The following is a 23447-nucleotide window of genomic DNA, read 5'->3' on the forward strand; positions in this document are numbered from 1 at the left end:
GCTCCCATTTCTTCTGTTGAGTAACGTGCACTCCCGTCTCTCCACTTCGGTCGACCTGACCGGCCGCTCTTTTGCGATGTTAGAATAAACAAGTTGTTCTGTTACCAGTTGACTCATGCTTTGCCGGGACCTTGGATGCTTCCAGTTGTGCCCCAGGCCGCCAGGCCAACGCTACCCTTGGGGTTTGCGACCCATTTGCAACAACGGGCGTCAGCACTGAGGTTGCAACAACTCGTGCCAGCGGTGCGATTACAACAACTGGCTGGTAGCGGTGAGATCGCGACAACGGAGGCCAGCAGCGAAGATATGCGGTTGACTGTATGGTGAGCAGCACAACGACCATCCGGGAGCAGTGCAACGAGCCCTGTGTGATGACTGGTTGCCTGCAGCGGAACGACTGCGCTGAATTCTTGGCTGCGAGGTTTGGTGAGTGCGGGACTTTCTTCTTCTGAGTTTTGCCAGGCTTTTGTTAGTGTCAGAAATAGAGCTGGTAATTGTGGTTGTCGTTGCTGCCGGGTTAGTTTGCGGCAAGACAATAGTAGGCAGTAGAGAAAGCAGCATTCAGAGCAGCCATGGATTTGAAGTGGTTGCGCTAACCGATATTGCTGGAGCTTGCAAGAGAGTTGGGTCTGGATGTCTCAGACAAACTCAGAAAACCAGAACTGCTGAGGGCTATTCTTGAGTTAGAAGCTGAGGATGACGAGCTGTCGGAATGCCTTGAGACCATTGAGGAGCGGGCAAAAAGACAGGAGCGCGAACTTAAAGAGCAAAAAGAGAAACAGGAGTGCGAACGAAAAGAGCAGAAAGAAAAAGAAGAGCGCGACCACGCTTTGGAAATGAAGCGTCTCGAGGTAGAGATGGAACGCGCTCGTAATGGAAGTCAGGCACACGGTGCAGGAGAACGAGTATCGTTCAAAATGACTGACCTGATGCGGCCGTTTAAGCTTGGAGAGGACATTGGTTTGTTCCTGGTTAACTTTGAGCGAACGTGCGAGAAGCAGGGGTTCTCTCGGGAAACGGGACCACAGCGCTTGCTCACTTTGTTACCCGGCGAGGCGGCCGACGTAGTCGCTCGCTTGAATAGAGAGGAGGCAGAGGATTTCGACAAAGTGAAATCGAGTCTGCTAAAAAAGTACAGGCTGTCAGCGGAGGCGTTCCGTCGGAAGTTTCGGGAAAATGAGAAAGGCAGAAGTGAGTCATATACAGAGTTTGCCTACAGGCTTATGTCAAACAAGCAGGAGTGGCTCAAAGAAGAGAAAGCGTTTGGTGACCACGAGAAAGTTCTGCAGTGTTTCGGGCTGGAACAGTTTTATAGTCGGTTACCTGAGAACGTGCGGTACTGGGTCTTGGATAGGCCAGACGTTAGTACAGTGGCTAAAGCCGCTGAGCTAGCCGAGGAGTTTGTGACGCGTCGGGCTCGCGGAGCTAAGGACGGTCAAAAGGGTGAATTTGGCTCGAAGTTCGAGAGGCCGAAGTTCACGCCCATGAGAGCAAAGGGGGACACACGTAGTGCGGATGCGAGTGAAAGCAGTCCGACCGAACGTAAGGAGACGGCGGCAGCCGAAGCCGAACGCAGAAAGCGGTTCGAGGCGAGGCAAGCGCGCGTGTGTTATACGTGTCAGAAGCCGGGTCACTTTTCGGCGCTGTGTCCAGAAACAAAAACAAAAGTCGTGTTTTTGTCATTATGCAGCACTGACGAGAACATGAAGCTTCTCGAGCCTTACATGCGAGACCTCCTCGTGAACGGGAAAGAATGCCGAGTGCTTCGCGATTCCGCAGCTACAATGGATGTAGTTCACCCTTCTTACGTAGAACCCGATATGTTCACGGGCGAGTGCGCATGGATCAAGCAAGCCGTGGAAGCTCATAGCGTGTGTCTGCCCGTAGCAAAAGTGCTTATTGAAGGACCTTTCGGAGCACTTGAGACGGAGGCCGCAGTGTCATCTATGCTGCCCCCCCAGTACCCGTACCTATTTTCGAACAGGTCCGATCACCTCCTGCGCGAGAAGGGGCTTTTGTTTGGTGAGGCTAGCGTTCAGGCCTTAACCAGATCGAAGGTTCGGGAGCTCGCTGCAAAGGCGGTAGTTGCGGGACCGACGTTGTTGAACAATGAGAAAGGGTCAGAGGCGCAGCAAGCTGATATTCAGAGCACGTCCGAACTGAATAAAATTGAGCCTGTAGCGTTAAAGGCACCAGATACTGGAGAGGAAATGCCCGACACGGGAAAGTTAGAAGAGCTGTCTGCAGATTTGCTCATCGCGCCTACGTCAGACGGACTTAATAGGTTGCTAAAAGTCAGCCGGTCGGCTTTGATAGCCGAGCAAAAGAAGGATGGCAGCCTAGAAAACATACGCTGCAATGTCAAGGAAGGTATCGCCAAGAAAAATGCTCGCTTTGTGGAAAGAGGTGGGGTCCTGTACCGGAAGTATCTAGACCGCAGGGGAGTGGAGTTCGATCAGCTGATCGTGCCTCAATGCTATCGTCAGGATCTGTTGCGCTTGTCGCATGGGGGTTCGTGGTCCGGACACCTAGGAGTTAAGAAAACTAAGGACCGTCTCTTGCAAGAGTACTATTGGCCAGGGTGTTTTCGGGACGCAGACCACTTTGTGAGGACATGTGACACCTGTCAGCGGGTGGGCAAACCAGGGGACAAATCGAGGGCGCCGTTGAAGTTGGTACCTATCATTACGGAGCCTTTTAGACGGCTCGTTATTGATACAGTGGGACCTCTGCCGGTAACAACCACGGGGTACAGACACATTTTGACTGTGATCTGCCCAGCGACAAAGTTCCCTGAAGCAGTGCCGCTTAAAGAACTCAGCTCAGTTGAGATAGTCAATGCACTACTGTCCATATTTGCGCGAGTTGGTTTTCCTGCGGAAATCCAGTCAGATCAGGGCACAGCGTTTACTAGCGCTTTGACGACAACTTTTCTCGAAAGGTGTGGGGTAAAGCTGTTAGACAGCTCAGTGTACCACCCACAGTCGAATTCCGTTGAGAAGCTCCACTCCATCATGAAGCGCGTGTTGAGAGCATTGTGGTTTGAACAACAAACTGACTGGGAGCTGTGTCTGCCTGGGGTGACGTTGGCATTAAAGACCGCGCCGCATGCGGCTACGGGGTTTTCGCCAGCTGAGCTAGTGTACGGTCGCTCGCTGCGTTCTCCGCTTCGCATGCTTCGAGACGGATCACTGCCCTCTCCAATGGCTGCAGACCATCTCTTCCACAAATGGCCGCCTCCTGCGCTGGAGCCTCGTTTGCAACAACATTCCTTTGAGGTGCGTTACAAAAAGGGGAGTCTCAACGGTAACGCCGATGGCTTAAGTCGAAGCCCCTAACGTGGGAATCAGCCTCAAAATTGTTTGTTACTGATGTTTTTCTTCCTGAGGCAGGATTTCTAACATATTGCTTTTGTGTAGTGTTTCAAAGTGATGATGTGCTTTCTAGTGCAATTTTCCGATTTGTGGACGCGTTCTGAGTGCTGCTAAACTACTGTAAGGAACTAGGCAGTAGTATAAAAGGGGAAAGAGCCTGGCAGGGCTTAGTGAGGGTTGTGCCGTGCTTGCTGACTGAGCGGTTGAGTTTCGGCGTAGTTCTAACGCTTGCCGGGAACCAGAACAAAAATGTCAACTCTCCCGAAGTCACTTTGCAGTGTCTTGTGTGAACCTGAACGAGAGAACGAGGCCTTCTCTGTGCGCTGCGCTCAAGAAACGCCGAAGGACGACCGACTTCGGTTATGAGCATCATCAAGCGACATCCCTCCGGACAGCGGATGCAGTCCCCTGTCCATCGGGATCTCCTTCCCCCGGCGGGGCGGTCTGTTACGTTTCGCCTACGACGCGCGGTATAGCCGGCGTGGATGCAACGGACGCCGGGGCTTCGTTCAAAGCGGCGGACATTTTGGCCCGTTCAGCGCCGCCGATACGCCTCCCCGCCAAGCGCGTCCAGGCGTGTTTCAGTGCCACGTGTCTTCGTGTGTGTGTGTGTGTGCCACGCTTGTCAAAGCGCAGCAGCCGGGGAGAGGAGCTCCCCAAGTGTGAAGCGAGGAGGTCTGATCGGCGCCGGCTCGGCGATGCGTCACTACACTCGTCTCAACATGTCTCTCAGCCTGTCCGGGCTCAGAGTCACGTGGTCTCAACCCGAGACGTTCCTTCTTGCCCTCAACTCCGAGAGTATAAGAGCAGCTGCCCCCGGACGCCGAGAGAGAGGCTCCCATTTCTTCTGTTGAGTAACGTGCACTCCCGTCTCTCCACTTCGGTCGACCTGACCGGCCGCTCTTTTGCGATGTTAGAATAAACAAGTTGTTCTGTTACCAGTTGACTCATGCTTTGCCGGGACCTTGGATGCTTCCAGTTGTGCCCCAGGCCGCCAGGCCAACGCTACCCTTGGGGCTTGCGACCCATTTGCAACAACGGGCGTCAGCACTGAGGTTGCAACAACTCGTGCCAGCGGTGCGATTTACAACACTACCCATGTGGTTGACATCAGTCTCACCTTGTCGCCCGTCGAACGCAACAGCCTTCTTGAGCTCACCGATGAGTTTAAGAGCTGCTTCTCATCAACTTCACCAGTCAGCCAGACACCGCTCACTAAGCCCCGTATTGTCACCGAAGCCGACGCCAGACCAATTCGGCAGAATCCTTATCGTGTAGCTCCGAAAGAGCGCGAGGCAATACAAACCCAAGTGAAGACGATGCTTGAGGACGGGGCTATTCGGCCATCTAAGAGTCCTTGGGCATCGCCTGTCGTATTGGTGAAAAATAAGGACGGTAGCCTGCGCTTCTGCGTCGACTATCGAAAACTCAACCACATCACAAAGAAAGACGTTTATCCGCTACCGCGTATCGACGATTCACTGGACAGGCTACGAAACGCACGTTACTTTTCGTCGATGGACTTGAAAAGCGGCTACTGGCAAATAGAAGCTGATGAAAGAGACCCCTGAGAAGACCGCTTTTGTGACGCCCGACGGACTTTATGAATGTCAGGTGCTCCCCTTCGGTTTGTGTTCTGCGCCAGCAACGTTTCAACGACTAATGGGCACGGTACTCTCAGGCCTCAAATGGCAAACCTGTCTGGTGTACCTCAGCGACGTGATTGTTTTCTCCGTCACATTCGAGGAACACTTACGGAGACTAAAGGCGGTGTTTGAAGCTATACGCTCAGCTGGCCTAACTTTAAAACCTGAAAAGTGCCATTTTGGCTTTCAAGAACTTCAATTTCTCGGTCACGTTGTTAGTCGTGAAGGTGTCCGACCTGACCCTGATAAAATCTCTGCCGTTGCTAATTTCCCAACGCCATCAGATAAAAAGGCCGTGCCACGTTTTCTGGGCCTTTGCGCCTACTACCGACGCTTTATTGCGGAATTTTAACGCATCACATGGCCATTAACACATCTCACCAGAGAAGATGTCCCCTTCGTGTGGGACGAAAACCAGCAACGGGCATTTGACGACCTACGGCAACGGCTCCAGACGCCTCCCGTGCGCCCACACTTTGATGACGACGCTCCTACGATTCTTCATACCGACGCTAGTAATGTCGGCCGTGGCGCAGTGCTTGTACAGTGGCAGGACGGCACCGAAAGAGTGATTGCTTACGCCAGTGGGACGCTATCAAGGACGGAGGCTGACTACTCCACTACAGAAAAAGAATGCCTCGCACTAGTGTGGGCCGTCCTAAAATTTCGGCCATATTTGTATGGTCGGTGTTTCACCGTTGTCAGTGATCATCATGCACTTTGCTGGCTGGCTAATTTAAAAGATCCAGCTGGTGGGCTTGCGCGCTTGAGTCTTCGGCTTCAAGAGTTCGACTTCACGGTTGCCTACAAATCAGGAAAACGACACACCGACGCCGACTGCCTTTCTCGGTCTCCTGTGGAGACCGCAGTGCACGACGATGATGACGCGGCTTTTTTAGGCGTAGTAGATAGTGTCACCGTTTCACGCCACCATCGCGAGGACGCAGAACTGGTTCCTCTTTTCGATTACTTGGAGGGAAAAACAAGCAGCGTGCCGAGGTTGTTCGCGAGAGGGCTGCCTTCGTTTTGCTTGCGCCACGACGTTCTCTATAAAAAGAACTTTTCACCTAGTGGCAACAGCTACTTACTTGTCATTCCCGCATCTCTTCGCGACAAAGTCCTACATGCCTTTCACAACGAGCCGACCGCTGGTCACTTGGGTTACCCCCGCACATTGGCAAGAATTAGGCTAAAGTACTATTGGTCAAGACTTGCGTTGATCGTGAAACGTTACATACAGACATGCCTTGATTGCCAGCGCCGCAAAGCCCTACCCGGCAAGCCAGCTGGACTGCTGCATCCTGTCCAGATACCGCAAGCGCCGTTCGAACAAATTGGCATGGACCGGTTAGGCCCGTTTCCACAGTCTACTGCCGGAAACAGATGGATAATCGTCGTCACAGATTACCTTACTCTATACGCCGAAACAGGTGCTATCCAACGTGGAACAGCAGCCGAAGCAGCGCGATTTTTCATCGAAGCCGTCGTCCTAAGGCATGGCGCTCCCGCAGTGGTCATAACAGACAGATGATCTGCGTTCACGGCTGCGCTTCTGGACACCGTTTTGCGACTAAGTGGTACCACTCACCGAAAGGCCACGGCTTATCATCCCCAAACCAATGGGCTGATAGAACGTTTGAATGAGATTCTGGCAGGCATGATGAGTATGTACATCGAAGTCGACCACAAGAAGTGGGACGAGATTTTACCATACGTTACATTTGCATATAATACAGCGCGCCAAGAGACAACACGCGTGACGCCTTTCAACCTCGTTTATGGCCGGGAAGTGACAATTTCGGACGCAATGCTGCCACACGAGAGCGGTGACGAGGAGACTGGTGCCGAGGAGTTTACACAACGCGCAGAGGAAGCCAGGCAGCTTGCGCGTTTCCGAATCCAAGAACAACAGGTATACGATGCCCAACACTACAATATTGGGCACAGACCCGTCACATACAACGTCGGTGACGAGGTGTGGCTCTGGACTCCGATTCGTCGGCGGGGGCTGTCTGAGAAGCTCCTGCAAAGATACTTCGGCCTGTATACAGTTCTGCGCCGCATCAACGATGTGAATTATGAAGTTGACCCCCACAGCCATAACTGCTCCAAACGCCGGCGGCATCTGCCCGAGGTTGTGCAGGTGCTTCGTATGAAGCCATACTTTTTCTCATGACCTCATCTTTGCACCGTCTGTGCACAGCCTTCGGACGTTCGTGCATCGGGACGATGCCTCCTTTTCAAAGGAGGGACAAATGCCACCTCTTCTATGGTCCCCGCGGGTATGTGCCAGGCAATGAAAACGACGCTGAAGTAGCGCGCGAGTAGAAAAACAGAACGACAACGACGTCGCGTTGACTGCTCTGATAAAGTGCTTTTTTACGTCCTCGACACCGGCTTTCCCGTCTCCTACTAGGCTGTGACAATATGTCCTTCAATCTCACTAGCAACATTTCGCACACTTAGTATGTGATAAACTAAAAAGTTAACGTAGTTAATTAACTAAAAGGTTAATTCGCGTAATTATGTTAATTTTACAATTAGGCATCTTGAGATGTTGTATAAGTAATGGCAGCCTCGTCGAGTAATTTATCCAAAGGGTTAAAACCATGCTATCTGACACTGGCAATTTTAAGAAAAAAGTTGGTGCCGATAAAATAAAAACACAATGTGCCTGTCAGTGACGTGGACCGCACTTTTCAGGTGTTTTTCATACCTGTTGCAGCATTTTAATTTTTACCCCAACTTATTACGCGCAGACTGCAACCGCACCTACTACGGCCAACAAGGCGCCAAGTACGCACTGCGCATGAGTGAACCCTTTCAACGTCACCTGTCGTTCGTGTGTCGGATGGAGTTCGTCGCTGCTGGTGGGGAGATGGGAGACCTCGTGGAGATCTCTTTCCTTTCCTTCCAAGTGGGATTCTACCACCGTGCCAGGTGAGAACATTCAGTGCTCTGTTTGACTGCTTCTCTTCGCTGTTCATTCCTCTATCTGGCCTTGTTTTACCAACATGTCTATGTTCTGTAGATTGTGCATTGTGTATTTATGTGTACCACTCCAAAGATGTCACAGCTAATCCACTCGCAGCGCGAAGGAGAAAGCACGAACGAGAGGACGGACACAAATAGCCCTCTGGTCACAGTTTTCTTGATGGCGCTTCACATTTATGAGATCATCATCATCGTCATCATCATAGTCATAATCATCATCATAATCATCATAATTAACATCATCATCATAATCATCATCATAATCATCGTCATCATCATCATCAGCAGCAGCAGCAGCATTACAGGACCTCCTCAGCTCCATTTCTTTCTCTTAATGTCGATTAGAATATTGGCTATCCCTGTTTGCTTTCTCACCCACACCGTTCTCTTCTTGTCTCTTAACGTTATGGCTAACATTCTTCGTTCCATCGCTCTTTGCGTGGTCCTTAACTTGTTTTCGAGCTTCTTTGACAGTCTCCAGGTACCTGCCCCATTTGTTAGCACCGGTAGATTGCATTGACTGTATACCTTTCCTCTGAATGATAATGGTAAGTTGATATTATATTGAATTGTAGCGCGAAGTCATACAGACAGACTAAAAGCAGACAGAAAGAGTGCTATCTCTCAACTTAATGGTAGTAATAGTAAGCTTCCAGTAAGTGTCTGACAATGTCTGCCGAATGCCCCAGCCCATTCTTATTATTTAAATTTCCTTCTCGTGATCACGTTCCCCTGTGAGTAAATGACCTAGGTAAACGTACTCCTTCACAGACTCTCGAGGCTGACTGGTGATGATCCTGAACTCTTGTTCCTTTGCCCGGCTTTTGATCATTATCTTTGTCTTCTGCATATTAATATTCAACCCCAATCTTATACTCTCTCTGTTAAGGTATCCAATCATTCGTTACAAAATACCAACTAGCGCACTCTTGAACCTTGCTTAGCTTTGCAGCTCATCCTGTGCACTATAATAAACTTTCTAAGAATAGTAACCATATCCAAATATAAACGTAATGAATCGATCAATGAATAAATAATTTCTGTAATGTACCCAGGCAGGCTACCCACAACTTATGCCAGTTTCCGTAGCATAAAAAATCCTGAAGAAGTTCTGAACTCGCCAACAGACCCAGAAGGTACCTCGCGAAAAAGAAGAGGTACCAGTCATACCTTATATACACCGCATGTGGCATAATTTGACAAAGATTGCCGAGTGACCTAATGTAACGATGGTGTTTTCTGCCCCATGCACGCTTTTAAAAGATCTGCAGAAAGACCAACCCTTTTTTTCACAAGACACCGGCCTGTGCCACAAAATTAAATACATTATGTCATACATATCAGGCAGGGGTCGTTTATGTAATTCCTTTGTCACGTTGTAGAAAGTATGTAGAGCAAATCGAGCACTGCGTGAATGATTGACCAAGGCAAGATCAAAAGAATGCTAGAAATGGGAGAGAGCGCAACTTAGCAAGTCATTTTAGACATTACAAATGTAAGCCAAATTGTCACGTCTGCCACGTGCCGTGTCAAATTGGTTAGAGTAATTGACGCCGAAAAGATCATTGAGGCTGGTGATAGTGGCAAGACTGTTTCATAAATCTTATTATCGCAAAAATGAACTGCTACATTGTTGTTTCTTCTCTTCGAAAAGAATAGCCGTCACCATTATAAGGTGACTACGTCTCTTTCTTTAATTTTCATTTCATTAAAATAAACCTGCTTTACCTGAATGCAAATGTGCACAGATGAACTGTGATTGTGCTCCTCGTATAAAATAGCGGCATTTTTTCCTGACTGAACATTGCTTGAAGTAAATAAGGTGCCCGGTCTGTGTTTTTATCTTTTTGTTTGTCATCTTTGCACCTTTCACATCAAATCATACCTAACCAACACGCCCAGTTTTCCATCTTAACATTATACAACTAGGTGGCAATGATTTACTACAGAAAGCACAGCATTCTGTACCCCATACATCACATGTGCATAACCAATAAGAAATTGTGTACATGGGATGACCTTTCAACTTACAGCACTGTATTTGGAATTGCAATGGCATTATTAGCACTAAAGTACATCCCTGCTTACTCTGAATAAAATAATCCATGCATGGTGTAAACATAGTATTCAAGCCATGACAATAGACGAACGCGCGTAATCTTCTGAACAAGCAACTCAAGCGATCGAAATTTGCTCTTTTACGTTCCTCACCAGGGGCGTAGCCAGGGGGGGGGGGGCTTATGGGGCTTCAGCCCCCCCCCGAAATTTTTTCGTGCTGTCCATGCACCGCCTACCAAAGCAACCTCCGGGGCCGGAAATCATTCTCGATTTTGTCTAGAGCGTCTTTTTCACGCTCGAAAAGCCATTTCACCGCGAAAATTGCGAACTCGGGCTGAATTTCGCGGCAACGCCCATGCACCGGGAGTCACATAACGCAAGTAGCCCCATCCGAGCACAATGTTTCAAGGACGTTTTGAAGGCGAACGGGCTCGCCGCGGCATCTCGCGGAGGTCGCTGAATCTACACTCTATCATGAAATTTACGGAGCGCGTGGATATCAATTGCGAAACTTTATGGGTATAAAGTTCTCATAAACTTTTTATGTGAAAGGTGCATTGACATCCCGAAACGTGCGCTTTAGATTTTCAATTGTGCAATATTGTAAGTTTAATGCTCCCATAAATATTTGACGCCAAAGGTGCATTGATTTTTCCAAAGTCGTACATCGGGCCATACAACGAGACAAGCCAAATTAACACACTATCAGACAAGTTGACAAAGCCCGCAGCGAGGCCTGATGAGACGAAGCGTTGTGGTGGTTCATTCGTGCTGTCATGTCACATAAAAAAATATCAACATTTTTTTTTCACCTGCGCCAAAGCATCCAGTGAAGACACTAAAGCCAGCAAAGGTAACTACGTTCTTATTTATTGTTTCTACTTTTACTTTTAATCGCGAGGACACGTTGAGCCTCTTCAATTTTTTTTGTTCTCGCTCCCCTACCCGCGCGCTGCCAGAGCCAGCCAGAGCACATGCGTTCTTATCGTGTTGCCCCGTCCATCAAGCAGCGCACTTCGGTGCGCGTTCGGTTTTCTCTGGCCGTGTGCATTTTCGCCTGGCAGAGTTTTGGATGCTTTCTGGCTAGCAGACGAGAAAAAGAAACAATGGTCGCTAGCCACCATCACTGTGGGGGCTCGACGGATTGCACCGCGTTCGCTTGAGCGCAACCTCTCCAGAAAGTCTTGTCTCCCCGGCGTAGGATACCGAGCAGTATGCGCATGGTTCTTGGTGGACCAAGCGTCTCGTGTTTTCTTTGACATTCCTTTAGTAGCATTATTAGTTGCCCAAAGTAAGCATTCGATTGTGACCAACATACTTCGCGTTTTTTTTTATTACGGTGCCCCCGCCTCACAAAAGGAAAAAAGAAGCATTGTTGCGGTGCAGCGAATTGTCGCATCGTGAAAATTCTATTTTGTTACTTCTTTTGCGGAAAGAAATGGGCCATGGGACGCTTCAGTTGCCGGATACTCTTACTATATTATTGCGATAGCTATTATATCGTCACTCTAGGCGCACTGCTGCCGTCGCCGTCGTCCTCATGTTCCGCATAAAGTCCAAGTGCGGTAACATCGTGACCCCGCGCCGCATGCTGTATGTGCAAGTGAAAGCGTGTGTGGGGGGGGGGGGGGGGAAATGGGTGAGCCGACGATGGTGGCTGTCTTGTGTGCGCAAGGGAGAAAAGTGAGGAGCAAGCGCGCCGCCTTCCGTCGCGCGATACATCGGATGGAGTGGATGGAATGGGGCCAGGATCTAGGATTCTGTGAATCTGTGATTGCGCAACATGTTTATTTGCCTTGTTTGACGCATTATATACCGTGACTTTTTCTTAGATACGTAGATTTATTAGAGATTTATTTATACGTATGCTTAAATATCTTGTTGCGAGGTTTTGTGTATACGTGCAGTGAACTTTGTTTCCAGTGGCACTGTTTTGCCCTTTATCAAGCTGTTTCTTCCCATTTCTATATTCCATTGTATCTTCGCATTTCTAATGTACGAGGGCGAGTCAAATGAAAGTGAGCCTACCCACCGCGCGCAATTATGGTTCTGTTGATTATCTGCAAGGCCTGCGCGTAGCACACAGGGATCTCTCATTTACAAAAGTGACACGCTGGTGTGAGGATAAATGTTCTTTAATGCTCTCATACACTGGGTTGTACATGGTTGCGTGCCGTAATGGACGTTCCAGAAGTTGAGCAGCGTGGTGCCGTGAGGTTTTTGACAGCTGAAGGTGTTTCTCAAAAAGAAATTAGTCGCCGTATGGCTGCCGTGTACATGGAACATTGCATTTCATTGGCCACTGTGAAGCGTTGGAACAAACGGTTCAAAAAAGGACCTGAAAGTTGCAAGGACGATCCCAGACCGTGCCAAAGCCATCGTGCAATCACCCCTAACAAAATTGCAAAGGTTGATGAGCTGATGAGACAAGAACGGAGGATAAGCATCGATGAACTGCTAAGCGTATGAATATCAGTCGCGGTTTGGTTCACGCCATAATTCATGAACATCTCCGTTATCGGCTCTTGTGCGCGCAGTGGATGCGCAAGATTTTGAACTACCGCCAGAATACGGAGAAGATCGGCGTTGCCTTTAGTCATCTGATCCGCTATCACAATAAGGGTGACGATTTCTTGTCTGCAATTGTGATTGGAGACGAACCATCATGCCACTACTAAGAGTCTGAAACACGACGGCAAAGCTTACAATGGAAACATTCGAACTCGCCACCCCCAAAGAAAGCAAAGGCCGTCATTTCTGCCAGAAAGGTGTTGTTGACTTTTATTTTTAGATCGTCAGGGGCCATTACTCATAGAATTTGCTAAATCTTGAGAGACTATCAATTGTTTCCGATATTGCGAAACGCGGGATCGGCAGTGTGCCCCAATCAAGAACAAGCTACGTGCAAAATTGACGAATGAGGTCATCTTGTTCCATGACAATGCCCGTCCCCACGTCGCTGATGGGGTTAAAACAAAACTGGCAAAGTTCAAGCGGGAAACGCTGCAACATCTGCCACACAGCTAAGACCTGTTGCCTTGCAACTTCCACATTTTGGGGCAAACGAAAAAACAGCTCAAGGGAACCAGATTCGTCTCGGACGATGAAGTGAAAGTCAGTTGCAGAGGTTTTGAAGGAGCGACCCAAGGAGCTTTATGAGACGGGAATTGCGCTACTCGTTAGTCAATGGGACAAATGTCTAAATGCTCATGGGGGCTACTTTTAATTATAGTACCCGGTTTGTCATATATTCGCATTGGCTCACTTTCATTTGACTCGCCCTCGTATATTCTGCAGAACTCCTGCTTTTTATACGTGCTCTGTTGCGACTATAATTTCGGTGCAATTACGATACACGTCCGGTGACAGCTGCTGCTGCGTAATACGCTGGAACAAATGACAGCGTCATTGAGATTTTTCACTGGCCGTTGCATATGTACAAGAATGTAAACAAGGATCTTGAATGACAAAGTGTCATTAATATATTTGTTCTCAACTCGTTCATTTCATGGCCTTTACATTTTTCACATCAGCGGAATGCACTGCTTTGCTGGCTTCGAACTGATGTAGTTCTAAAGTTCGTGTGATATTTTCTTTCCTTATTAAATAGACAAAACACATGAAAGCATTGACATCAGTTAAGTGGGGCACAATTTTTGGCACATACGAGTGTATTCTTATATGGAAAAAATACATATTTTACTTGTATTGACAGTGCTTAGCGTTCAAGAATTCGTTTGCAGCATCTTTGGCAATGGCAATGTAGTTATTATTCATGTATTTGATCCCTAGGCAAATTGTTTGAGAGGAAGCTTTAGCTCGGGCCCTACTCCGACGTGGCCTATTCAGATACATGTAAAACGCAGAAACGCTTTTCTGTGATAACTCCTGAATCGCTTTTAACGAAATTTGTTGCATTTGAGAGAGTAAGTTAAATTCTAGTGTCTGTTGGAAGCGGAATTTCAATTTAGGGCCTGAACTTTGTTTAAAATATATAAAAAAATTTGAAAGTTCGAAAAAAAAAATAGAAGCACGAAGTTTACAAATTAATAGCTCTGGATCAAGAACAGATATCGCGGATCTGTAAACGGCATCCATTACACCATTCAAAGCGGACAAATTCGATATGTCAATTTGTATCTTACGTGGATTAGTAATGTTATGTACAAGGGTTCTGCAAAAGCCGTACTTCCATAATACTTAATTTTTTTAGACTCATGTGTAACATATCAATATTGTCCGCTGTAGATGTACTATTATGTGCAATTCACAGAATTGTGATATCAATTTTCATTGCTGATTTACAGAGTTCTAAACTTAATTGTCTCGTTTTCTGAAAATTTTCGATTTTTGCCACTTTAAATAAAATATTGACGACCTAAATCGAAAATTCGAAACAGACGTTCACTAGAATTTAAGTTTTTCTTTTAAATCCAACAAACCTCGTCAAATTTGGTGCAGTGGTTGCCGAGAAAAACGAATTCTCCTGCTACGTGTATTTAGACAGGAGCATCTGACCTAATGTTTCCTCTTAAGGAGGAGGCCGAGCTGCAACGTGAGCCCCCCCCGAACAAAATTTCTGGCTACGCCACTGTTCCTCACATACTGCACAAACACATTTCACGTATACTTGTCGTCTTCAACATGAACTCAATATGTTTGGCCTTATGGTTTATTTCGCAGTCATATTTCTTCACACTTGCAGGTCGCAACAAATTAGCCCACATTGTCAGCTGGCACTCAGGGGTACTCATTTGTTTCCCTTACACTCATTGGCATTAATCTGTGCTTGCGTTCATTTACTCTTGCGTAAACTGACTCAGTGACTTCCCACTCGTGTGAACTCAGCAGAAATGTGTGGACGGCTCGTGAATATGTGTAGTGATAGTATAGTGGTAGCACATCCTGCATGTGAGCAATATTGCAAACCCTTGTCTCATTCTGCACCCCACCACACTTTTCTGCTGGTCAAATAACAGGTTTTTCTTCGTGTGCTTCATCACAAGCATATGATCTGTTCGCAGTGAAATGACAAGCCATGTTGGGCCAGTTTCTCGCTTACCGGTGATGTGGTCCACTGTATAGTTGCACTGGAGAAACGGGGGTTCTGCTTTCTTTGGTGGCGTTGCTATTAGTGTTGACCTCTCCCGCTTTAAATCTGTATAGAAAAGAAATTCAGTTAGGTGAGAATAAAAAGAAATTGCAGAAATTTGATAATCCTAGAAACAAAAGCTCACATGAAAAGTATTATGAAGGCCTGTTTTGGTGCGAGTGGGTACCTCATAGGCGAAAATCAACACTACATACCAATCACTAGACATAAGCAAAATGCAGAACATATTATTTTTTGTTCTTCCATAGTTTTTAGCAGTGAAACGCTGCTCTCAGACATAATGAAATGACGAAAGTACAGAAATTCAATGATTTTTTTCAGTCTGCAATAAAACTTCAAAACTGCTAGTTGGACGTGATATATTGCGCCTTTGAAATTTTGCCTGTGCATAGAACTTCGCCTCTTCTAAAAGAAACGAGTGTACAGCTCCTGTCAGGCACGTACCAAGGATGTTTTTTAGGGGGGGGGGGGGGGGCAGCCCAAGGTAAGTTTTCTATGAAAATGAGGGTTGGGGGATACCTTTACTGGTAAAAACTTGAATAATGTCAACCGTTCGCCACACCCGCAAAAGAGAAATAAAATAAAGTGCATCTCACAGGTACGCCTGTGAGATACACCTCTCCTTTACTTGACAAACAAGGAACCACAACAAATGGACTCGCACAGGAAGAACACTACCAAGAACAAGTAAGCAAGCGAAAATTTAAAATAAAGATTTCTAGTAGCGTTTTCTGAATTATGTCTGGAAGAATTATAAAGAAATATATATTTGCGGAACAATCACAGTTCTTTTAAAGGCTTCGTTTACTGCTCTTCCAAGTGCCAAAACCGACTCGTATTGTTACTTGGGAAGTTGAGTAACGATGCGTGGTCACCATTCTCGTACATCCGCGTAGAGCGCCAGACGCTGCGGTTCTAGAGGTACTGCGCCCACCGCGGAAGGATACAAAAACACCCACATAAGCACAGCATAGATGTGGCTACGTTAGGTGGCTCGACTGCTAACTGTAGAAGCGTCATTCAAAACAGACGGAATCATTCTCCACTTCCGACGGCGTTTTCTCTACTTCTTTTTTTAAATAAAAAGACGTCGATTCATCAATATTTTCACAACGGTTATATTTCTTAATGTTCTTTCTTCCTTTCTGTTTGGCTGTTGCCTTGCCTCTATCCCTTAGTACATTGCTTAATTAGCGAACTCCTTGCGCCTCTTGTTTCCAGTTGCCAATTTTCTCGAAAAGTGCTGTGCAATAACGGAGAAACCAGTCGAGCTAACGGGAGACATTCATATTGCTTACAGGTTTAACGGTTATTGCAGGGTTTGGTGATGGACGCTGTCTCGTATTATTTTATTTTTCACCTTATGTAACACATATCATGGGTATACGGTTCCGAGGATCCGCCAGCGTCGCGGCGAGCCGTCACTCGAGGAAGTAATGATGCAAAAGGAAACGTTAAACGCCACTGGCGTTTTCGCCGATCGCAACTTGCTCCACGAGCATACAGAGCAGCTGACTACAAAATGAATCCCTTTCGTGGTCCCGGGATGAATCTAAACAAAGAAGGTTGAACGAACGAAGCAACAGCGATGCACGTGGCCGTTGCAATAGATGGTGACAACTGAACGCATCTCAAGTTTATCGCGCTGGCACCGCATCAATGAGAAAACTGGCCTTCACACCCCAACTAGACCAACTAGGGCCAAATGTACCAACTAGGCCAAAATGAAGTTTTACTGTCACAACCCAGGAGATGCCAATAACTATTGCCATTCAAAAGAAGTAAAAAAGACAGCAAAATGCTGGCTGCCGAACAGCTGTCAAGTCTCAAGTTTGATTTGGCGGCGCTTTAGGAAGGTGTCTAAGGATTGGTGCCGTGGGCAGGGGGGTGCGAGATATGGCACGTAATTTCGAAGGCGGGGGGGGGGGCGGGGTCTGCGCCCCCCCTCACCGTGCCCCTCCATGTTTACTTGCCTGGGTCCTCTCCAAGTTACATTACGGCAAATTCTGGTTCAAGCGCAAACCGATACATTTTTCTGCTGCTACGTCGTCGGAGGTAAATGATTATTTTGCCTTCAAACAACCTTTAAACTAAATTTCGCTTTGAATTCTAGTGAACTCGGCGCATTGAACAGGAAAGCCAGAAACCCACGCAAATCCACACATTACACCGAGGAAATTGCGTAACACACCAGAAAACGGTTCAGAATAAAGCCATCGTTCAGCCAACGTAACCTAGAAAATTCAATGAATTCATTTCAGAAAGTCCACGAGGGAGATGAAAAAAACGGAAAATTTCATAGTCACAAGGCTACACCCGATTACCAGCGGCGGGAAAAGCGGAAGCCCTAGTGAAAATCCGTGCATGAAGTTTCAACGAAATGACACCTGACTACGCAAGCAAAAAATATCGCCAGTAGTAATCCAACTTGAGGAAATCGAAACGGAACTACGCCTGCAAATATAGGTAGTTAACACGCTATAACTTCAATGAGCGTGTCTGCATTAGTACTACACGAATGTACGTTTAATCACCGGGATTCGTTATCTGCTGGCTCATAATCATGCAATGGCAGAAATTAAGCATTTTGTACTATGGTAACCAAGAATCAACCTACCGTTATCAACACTGGTTCGCAGCTGTACAGCACACACTCCGGGGCCCGACCCTCCAGTGCACATGGAGGCTCATCGTTGCTGATTGTCGCCCTGCAGTTGCACTCTCAACGAGTTGTCCATGTTGCACTGGCTTCTTACGATTTCCTGCAACATCGGCGGAATTTAACATAACTGCGATCGCCGACGCGGCCGGACGCCTTCACAACGCGAACACAGTCGCCTAACGTCGCTGGTGCAAAGACATGACGAGAATCGCCGCCGAAAAGAATCGCCTCCTCCGCCGGCTCGCGCCATGTTTTGCTTCTTCCCGGCCGGCGCAGTCTTTCCGTAGAGTAATATAGTCAGCGTAAAGAGTCGACATTCCCGTAGGCGCTGTTGCAGATCGATAAACGTCACAAACTTGGGCCACTAAAATACAGTACACGCAAAAGTAACTCACCACGGCTGCCTTGCTTTTTTGCTATAGCAGCTTAACAACCCCGGACGTGGCGACCATGGCTCAAGAGTATCCGAAAATGTTACGAAATGAATTACAATAATTTTGGGGGTCAGAGAATGCGTCACGAACATCTCCCAGTAATATGCTGTACACGCGAAACAAACTGCGGCACACAGCCGAGCTGCTTTTCGCTAACTGCGCCACTACACCGAGCTCGGCTACTGCGCTTGAAATGTACCCCAAAAAGTAGTGAAATTATTTACAATAATGTCTGGGGTCAGAGAAAGCGCCAAAATTTGTCCCGGTAAGATCCAGTACACGCGAAACTGCGTCACACGGCCAAGGTGCTTTTCGTCACAAAGCCAGGTGCGGCGAGCGTGGCCAAAAACTGCCGAAATAGGTTATAATAATGCTTGGGCTCATAGAAAGCGTCGCAAACATCTCCCGGTACGAGTAATTAACTCTAACTACGCTTGGACGGCGAAGCTGTTTTTCGATAACTGCGTCACTATATAGGTTCAGTTTTTTGCGGTACGCCTATATGTGCTTGAAGTGCGTCGCAGACTTTCAAACAAAATTTCCCACCTTGCTATAGTCCAGTAGTGCAGTGGTGCCGTGTCGAAATGCAGACGGAATACAAGGGAACGTCAGGAGCCCAAAAAACTGGCTACATCCAAAATAGACGTATCGCCGTGCTCGCGAGCTTCGCAATAGCGGCCGTCCTCGCTCGCTCCTACGGCATGTCAGGCGCATGACGCATGCACGCGCTTGTGGCGTGCCGCTAGCTTGTTGCTAGGCGACGCAAGAAAAATAAGTCGCAAATTACAAGTTCATTTGCACGCAAAACTTTTTTAGTGGGAAAGAATAAAAAAATATAAAACGTTGTCTGTAAGTTCATTTCACATTCGTTTTTTTTCTGATGCTCGCGTCAACTAACGGATGGAGTTGAAACTAGGCGTGACGTGTTTCGTGTTGCCAGTTTTTGCTGAGTGTCCGCTGTTGTTGAATTCGTTTCTCGAAGACCTAGTCGCGGTGGCTCGAGCGTTGTCAGGTGCGTCTTCAACATCGGTAGAAAGTGATGGCGGGCGTCAATTCACAGATGGCTTTTAATAGCTGTGCCAATAAGCGTGGAGCAGCGATAACACTAATCTCTTCTTCCTCGTCTCCAAGGCCACCATCAGCGTCCTCTTCTTCCCACATTACCGACTGTGACAATATTATTCCAAACTCGCGGTCTTTGTTCTTTTCCGAACTTGGCGTTCTTTCAAACGTCGTTCAATGGCTCTTCTTCTCCTTTTTCTTTTCTATCTACCTTGAGCTTTGCTGGGTGCACACTTTTTTCTAAATTATTGTAATTATTCATTGTTCCTCATTTTTAAATTTACTCTCCTGCAGTTTTTTTTTTTTTACTAGTGTATGCTTGCGGCAGCACTCTGACATTAAGTTCGTTGCTGGGCGCGGTAAATAAATTAGTAATTGATTGATTGATTAAATTATTGCTTATTATATGTTCTTCCATAAGGTGATACGTAGCGTTCGAAGCTTCTCGATTATGGGCGACTTGCCTCAGAACTAGAAGAGACAGCATTCCGCGTTTTCTGAACGGCGTTAGAGTCTGTCTGCTATGAATTTTTCTGTGTTTAACAAAAGGATATGTAAGACATTAGGCCAAGTTTAGGAAAGAGCTTGGTGGCGCAACGCACCGCACCGACTCAATAGGGACACTCATTGCAGCCGTCCATTCATCCTATTCTTTGGCTCGACTCCAAAAAACATGTAATAAGTACTCGGCCTGTATCCACATATTTCAGAGTTTATTTTCTATGTTTTGCATATATCTAGATATTCGCATGCAATTACCTCTCGCTTACGTCTGCCTCCTTGGATTTTGTTTGCCTATGTTTCTGTCTCACTATCTCACATTGTTTTGTCTATCACATTTTGCCTCGCGTATTACTCTTTAAGTACACCAATACGAAGGCTCTGCAGTTATTACTGGACACCTAAATAAAAGTTTGATTGATTGATTTATTGATTGATTGATTGACCGATAATTAGTACTACTAATGTTATAACCAATAATTTCTCAGTCTTACACGTTGTTCAACAGTTTTTCTCATAATTTTCGTATTATCTGTCTTTTTGATTGATTGAATGATTGTTTGACTGATTCATTCGTTCATTCGTTTGACCGATTGTAACATTTTACCCAAGAAAGCTTATTTTTCATTTCCCCTCGCAGCAACTCCAGTCCCAGCTGCCTGCAAGGCCATATGCAAGTCTCCGAAGAGCTCGAGAGAAACGCGCTGGCAGTGACGAGGCAGCCGTATGTTCTGCAGGCCCTGCTTCTCACGAAGGAGCGCCCTCACCACCGTAGTCACCACAACACAATTGCACGGCTAGCTTCGCCAGATCGAGGATCATCTCCTCAAGTCCCACATGTTAACATCAGCCCTCTAGAGTTTGGTGGGTTTTGTGGGAGCCTCGTTGGTCGAAGTGCCGCCTTTTACAGCTCGCGTCCAAACGTGAGTCTAACTGTAACATTTCCCGTCACGTCTACCATCAATATGGCCACAGCAGGAGTGTTCCTCACTTATCGCTTCCTGAAGAGGGCTGAATCCCACCGTGACAGCGTATACTACGGCGATAAAGTAGCCGGAAGCTACTGCGACCGTGTGCTGACCAACTGCCACGAACAAAACTGTCGAGTTCGTTCACCGAATTATCCGGGTTTCTACTTGAGGAACGTCACCTGCACTTACCACGTCCACCAGACATACTCGCCTCCAGGAAGAGTTGCACAGATTGTGTTCCACCAGAAGAATGAGTACAAGATTAGCATTCACAGTGGATTAGCAAATGCTGGCGGTATTCTGGCCCTGACGACGGAATGTGCCGGTGACGTGGTGCAGATATTAGACGGTGCTCCCGGCAGTGAACGTGATGCGGTGGTGCTACTTCAGTTCTGCGGATCTGGTCAACTTCCTGAAGTCATTTCCTCTGGACCAGACGCTACTGTGCGGCTGGTGAGCGTCCCCTTCCAGCAACTCCTTGACTCCCGTGTCGAAATGGATGTGTCGGTGCGATTCATCGATCCTACGGAGCTTCGATTGGTCGGAAGGTAGGAAAATTGACACTTTCATTTCCAGTTGTAAATCTCAGCAGTATCTGGAAAGCCTAAAGTAATAAATAGAAGGTTAGGCGGAAAGGTACATAATACAGGCGCCACGAAAACTGTATGCGAATTCATGTAGCAGTGTTAGTCTCGTGTTGCATGAAACAAATGAATGGAATAATTAGAAAATACGCCATTAACAACTAATCGTAATCAAAATAAATAAGTCGCCCCATAGGAAAAATTAGAGCATGCTTTAATGAAATGTTTGAAGTGAAACTGTGAAAGGAATTGAGAGTGCATCATTGTCATCATCAGAATCGGCCTATTTATGTTCACTGCAGGACGAAGACCTCTCCCTTCGATGTTCAATTAACCCTGTCTTGCGCCAACCGATTCTAACTAGCACCCACAAATTTCCTAATTTCGTCAGATCACCCTGTCTTCCGCCTTCCTCTACTGCGCTGCCATTCTCTTGGTACCCAATCTGTCACCCTAATGGTCCAACGGTTATCTAATCTCCGCATTACATGACATTCCCAGCGCCATTGTTTCTCTTAGTGCCTATCAGAATATCGTGTATATCCGTTTTCTCTCTGATCCAAACCGCTCTCTTTCTGTCTCTTAAAGTTATGCCTAGCGTTCTTCGTTCCATCGCCCTTTGCGCGGTCTTTAACGTGTTCTCAAGCTTCATTGTCAGTCTCCAAGTCTTTGCGCAATATGTCAGCACTGGTAAAATGCACTAATTGTATACTTTAATTTTCAATGATAACGGTAAGCTCCCAGTCAGGAGCTCACGATGTCTGCCGTATGCAATCCAACCCATTTTTATTCTTCTTTGAATTTCCTTCTCATGGTCAGGGTTCCCTGTGAATAGTTGACCTATGTAAACGTACTCCTTCACAGACTCTAGAGGCTGACTTGCGATCTTGAACTTTTCTTCCCTTGCCCGTTATTTATTATCATATTTGTCTTCTGCATATTAATATTCAGCCCTACTCTTGCGCTCTCCCAGTTAAGGTCCTCAATCATTTGTGGTAACTCGTCCGCAGTGTTGCTGAATACAATAATGGCATCCGCAAACAGAAGGTTGCTGTTATATCCGCCATCGATGTTTATTCCTAAGCCTTCCCAGTTTAATAGCTTGCATACTTCTAAGCACGCAGTGAATAAGATTGGAGAGATTGTGTCTCCCTGTCGGACCCCATTCTTTATAGGTATCTTCCTGCTTGTGTAGAATTAAGGTAGATATGGAACCTCTGCAGATATTTTCCAAGGTATCTACATAAGCGTTCTGTACCGCTTGATTACGCAATGCTTCTATGACTGCTGGTGAATCAAATGCTTTTTCGTAATCTTTGAAAGCCATATAGAGAGGCTTATATTGAATACATTGTTGCGCCAAAAAAAGGAAAACAAAGACTTGGGAAGGAAGAGCACGAAACGACAGATTGAGCGCTGAACTTCAACTGATTTTATTCTTAGAGCACTGCAGGGAGAATGCACAAATGCGCATGCGTACATCAGTGCTGCCTAGAGCGATTACAGTGGCGTTTTCAACATTTGCATTTCGTTTTCAAACAGAAAAACAGACGTATCACTAATACAACTCGTGCCTCTTATGTGATATGCCTCCAAAAGTCCTCTTGCTAACGTATCACCACTCCTGCCAAGTATCTATCTCGCGCAGTAGAGGCTGGCATGTTCGTTTCAGGCAAACCGTGCAATGCGCAGGTAAATGAGCGTTGCCTTTGTTGATTACAGACAGATCATGCTCCCGGGCCCGGTCATTAACACATCTCCCCGTTTGTCCAACGTAAGATTTCCCACATTTTAGCGGTATTTCGTATATAACGCCCGTCACACATTACACGTATACTGTCTAGTGTGCTTTTTCTGGCATCCTGACTTTTTGTCAACGCGGCTTATGCGCGCACACAGTCCAACCAACTTGCGTGGTGCCGAGAAAACAACTGGCACACCAAACCTTGTGGCGACTTTCTTCAAGTTGTGGGAAAGCTTGTGGACGTATGGCACCACTGCGGGTTTGCTTCGTTTTTGGTCGGGCCTAGGCGTATGACTTTTTCCCT

At 46.8% G+C, this 23447-nt stretch overlaps 1 protein-coding gene and 1 long non-coding RNA gene across 2 annotated transcripts in view; one reads left to right on the forward strand and one right to left on the reverse strand.

The window, feature by feature from the left end:
- Positions 1-18963, reverse strand: part of LOC129383676 (uncharacterized) — a 51130-nt gene extending 32167 nt beyond the window's left edge. Inside the window, exons 1-3 of the long non-coding RNA XR_008611556.2 lie at positions 18828-18963; positions 17803-17947; positions 15135-15230 (exon numbers count right to left, since the gene is read on the reverse strand). This is a non-coding gene — a long non-coding RNA (uncharacterized lncRNA). The remainder of the gene's footprint in view (positions 1-15134; positions 15231-17802; positions 17948-18827) is intronic.
- The window catches only part of LOC126526671 (uncharacterized), a 215547-nt gene that overhangs the window by 146972 nt on the left and 45128 nt on the right, over positions 1-23447 (forward strand). The window contains exons 3-4 of the mRNA XM_050174533.2: positions 7780-7960; positions 20485-21363. Of these exons, the coding sequence (XP_050030490.1) occupies positions 7780-7960; positions 20485-21363 (1060 nt within the window). The remainder of the gene's footprint in view (positions 1-7779; positions 7961-20484; positions 21364-23447) is intronic.

The sequence above is a fragment of the Dermacentor andersoni genome, chromosome 8 (genome assembly GCF_023375885.2).
Source record: "Dermacentor andersoni chromosome 8, qqDerAnde1_hic_scaffold, whole genome shotgun sequence".
In the NCBI taxonomy this organism is placed as follows: domain Eukaryota; kingdom Metazoa; phylum Arthropoda; class Arachnida; order Ixodida; family Ixodidae; genus Dermacentor; species Dermacentor andersoni.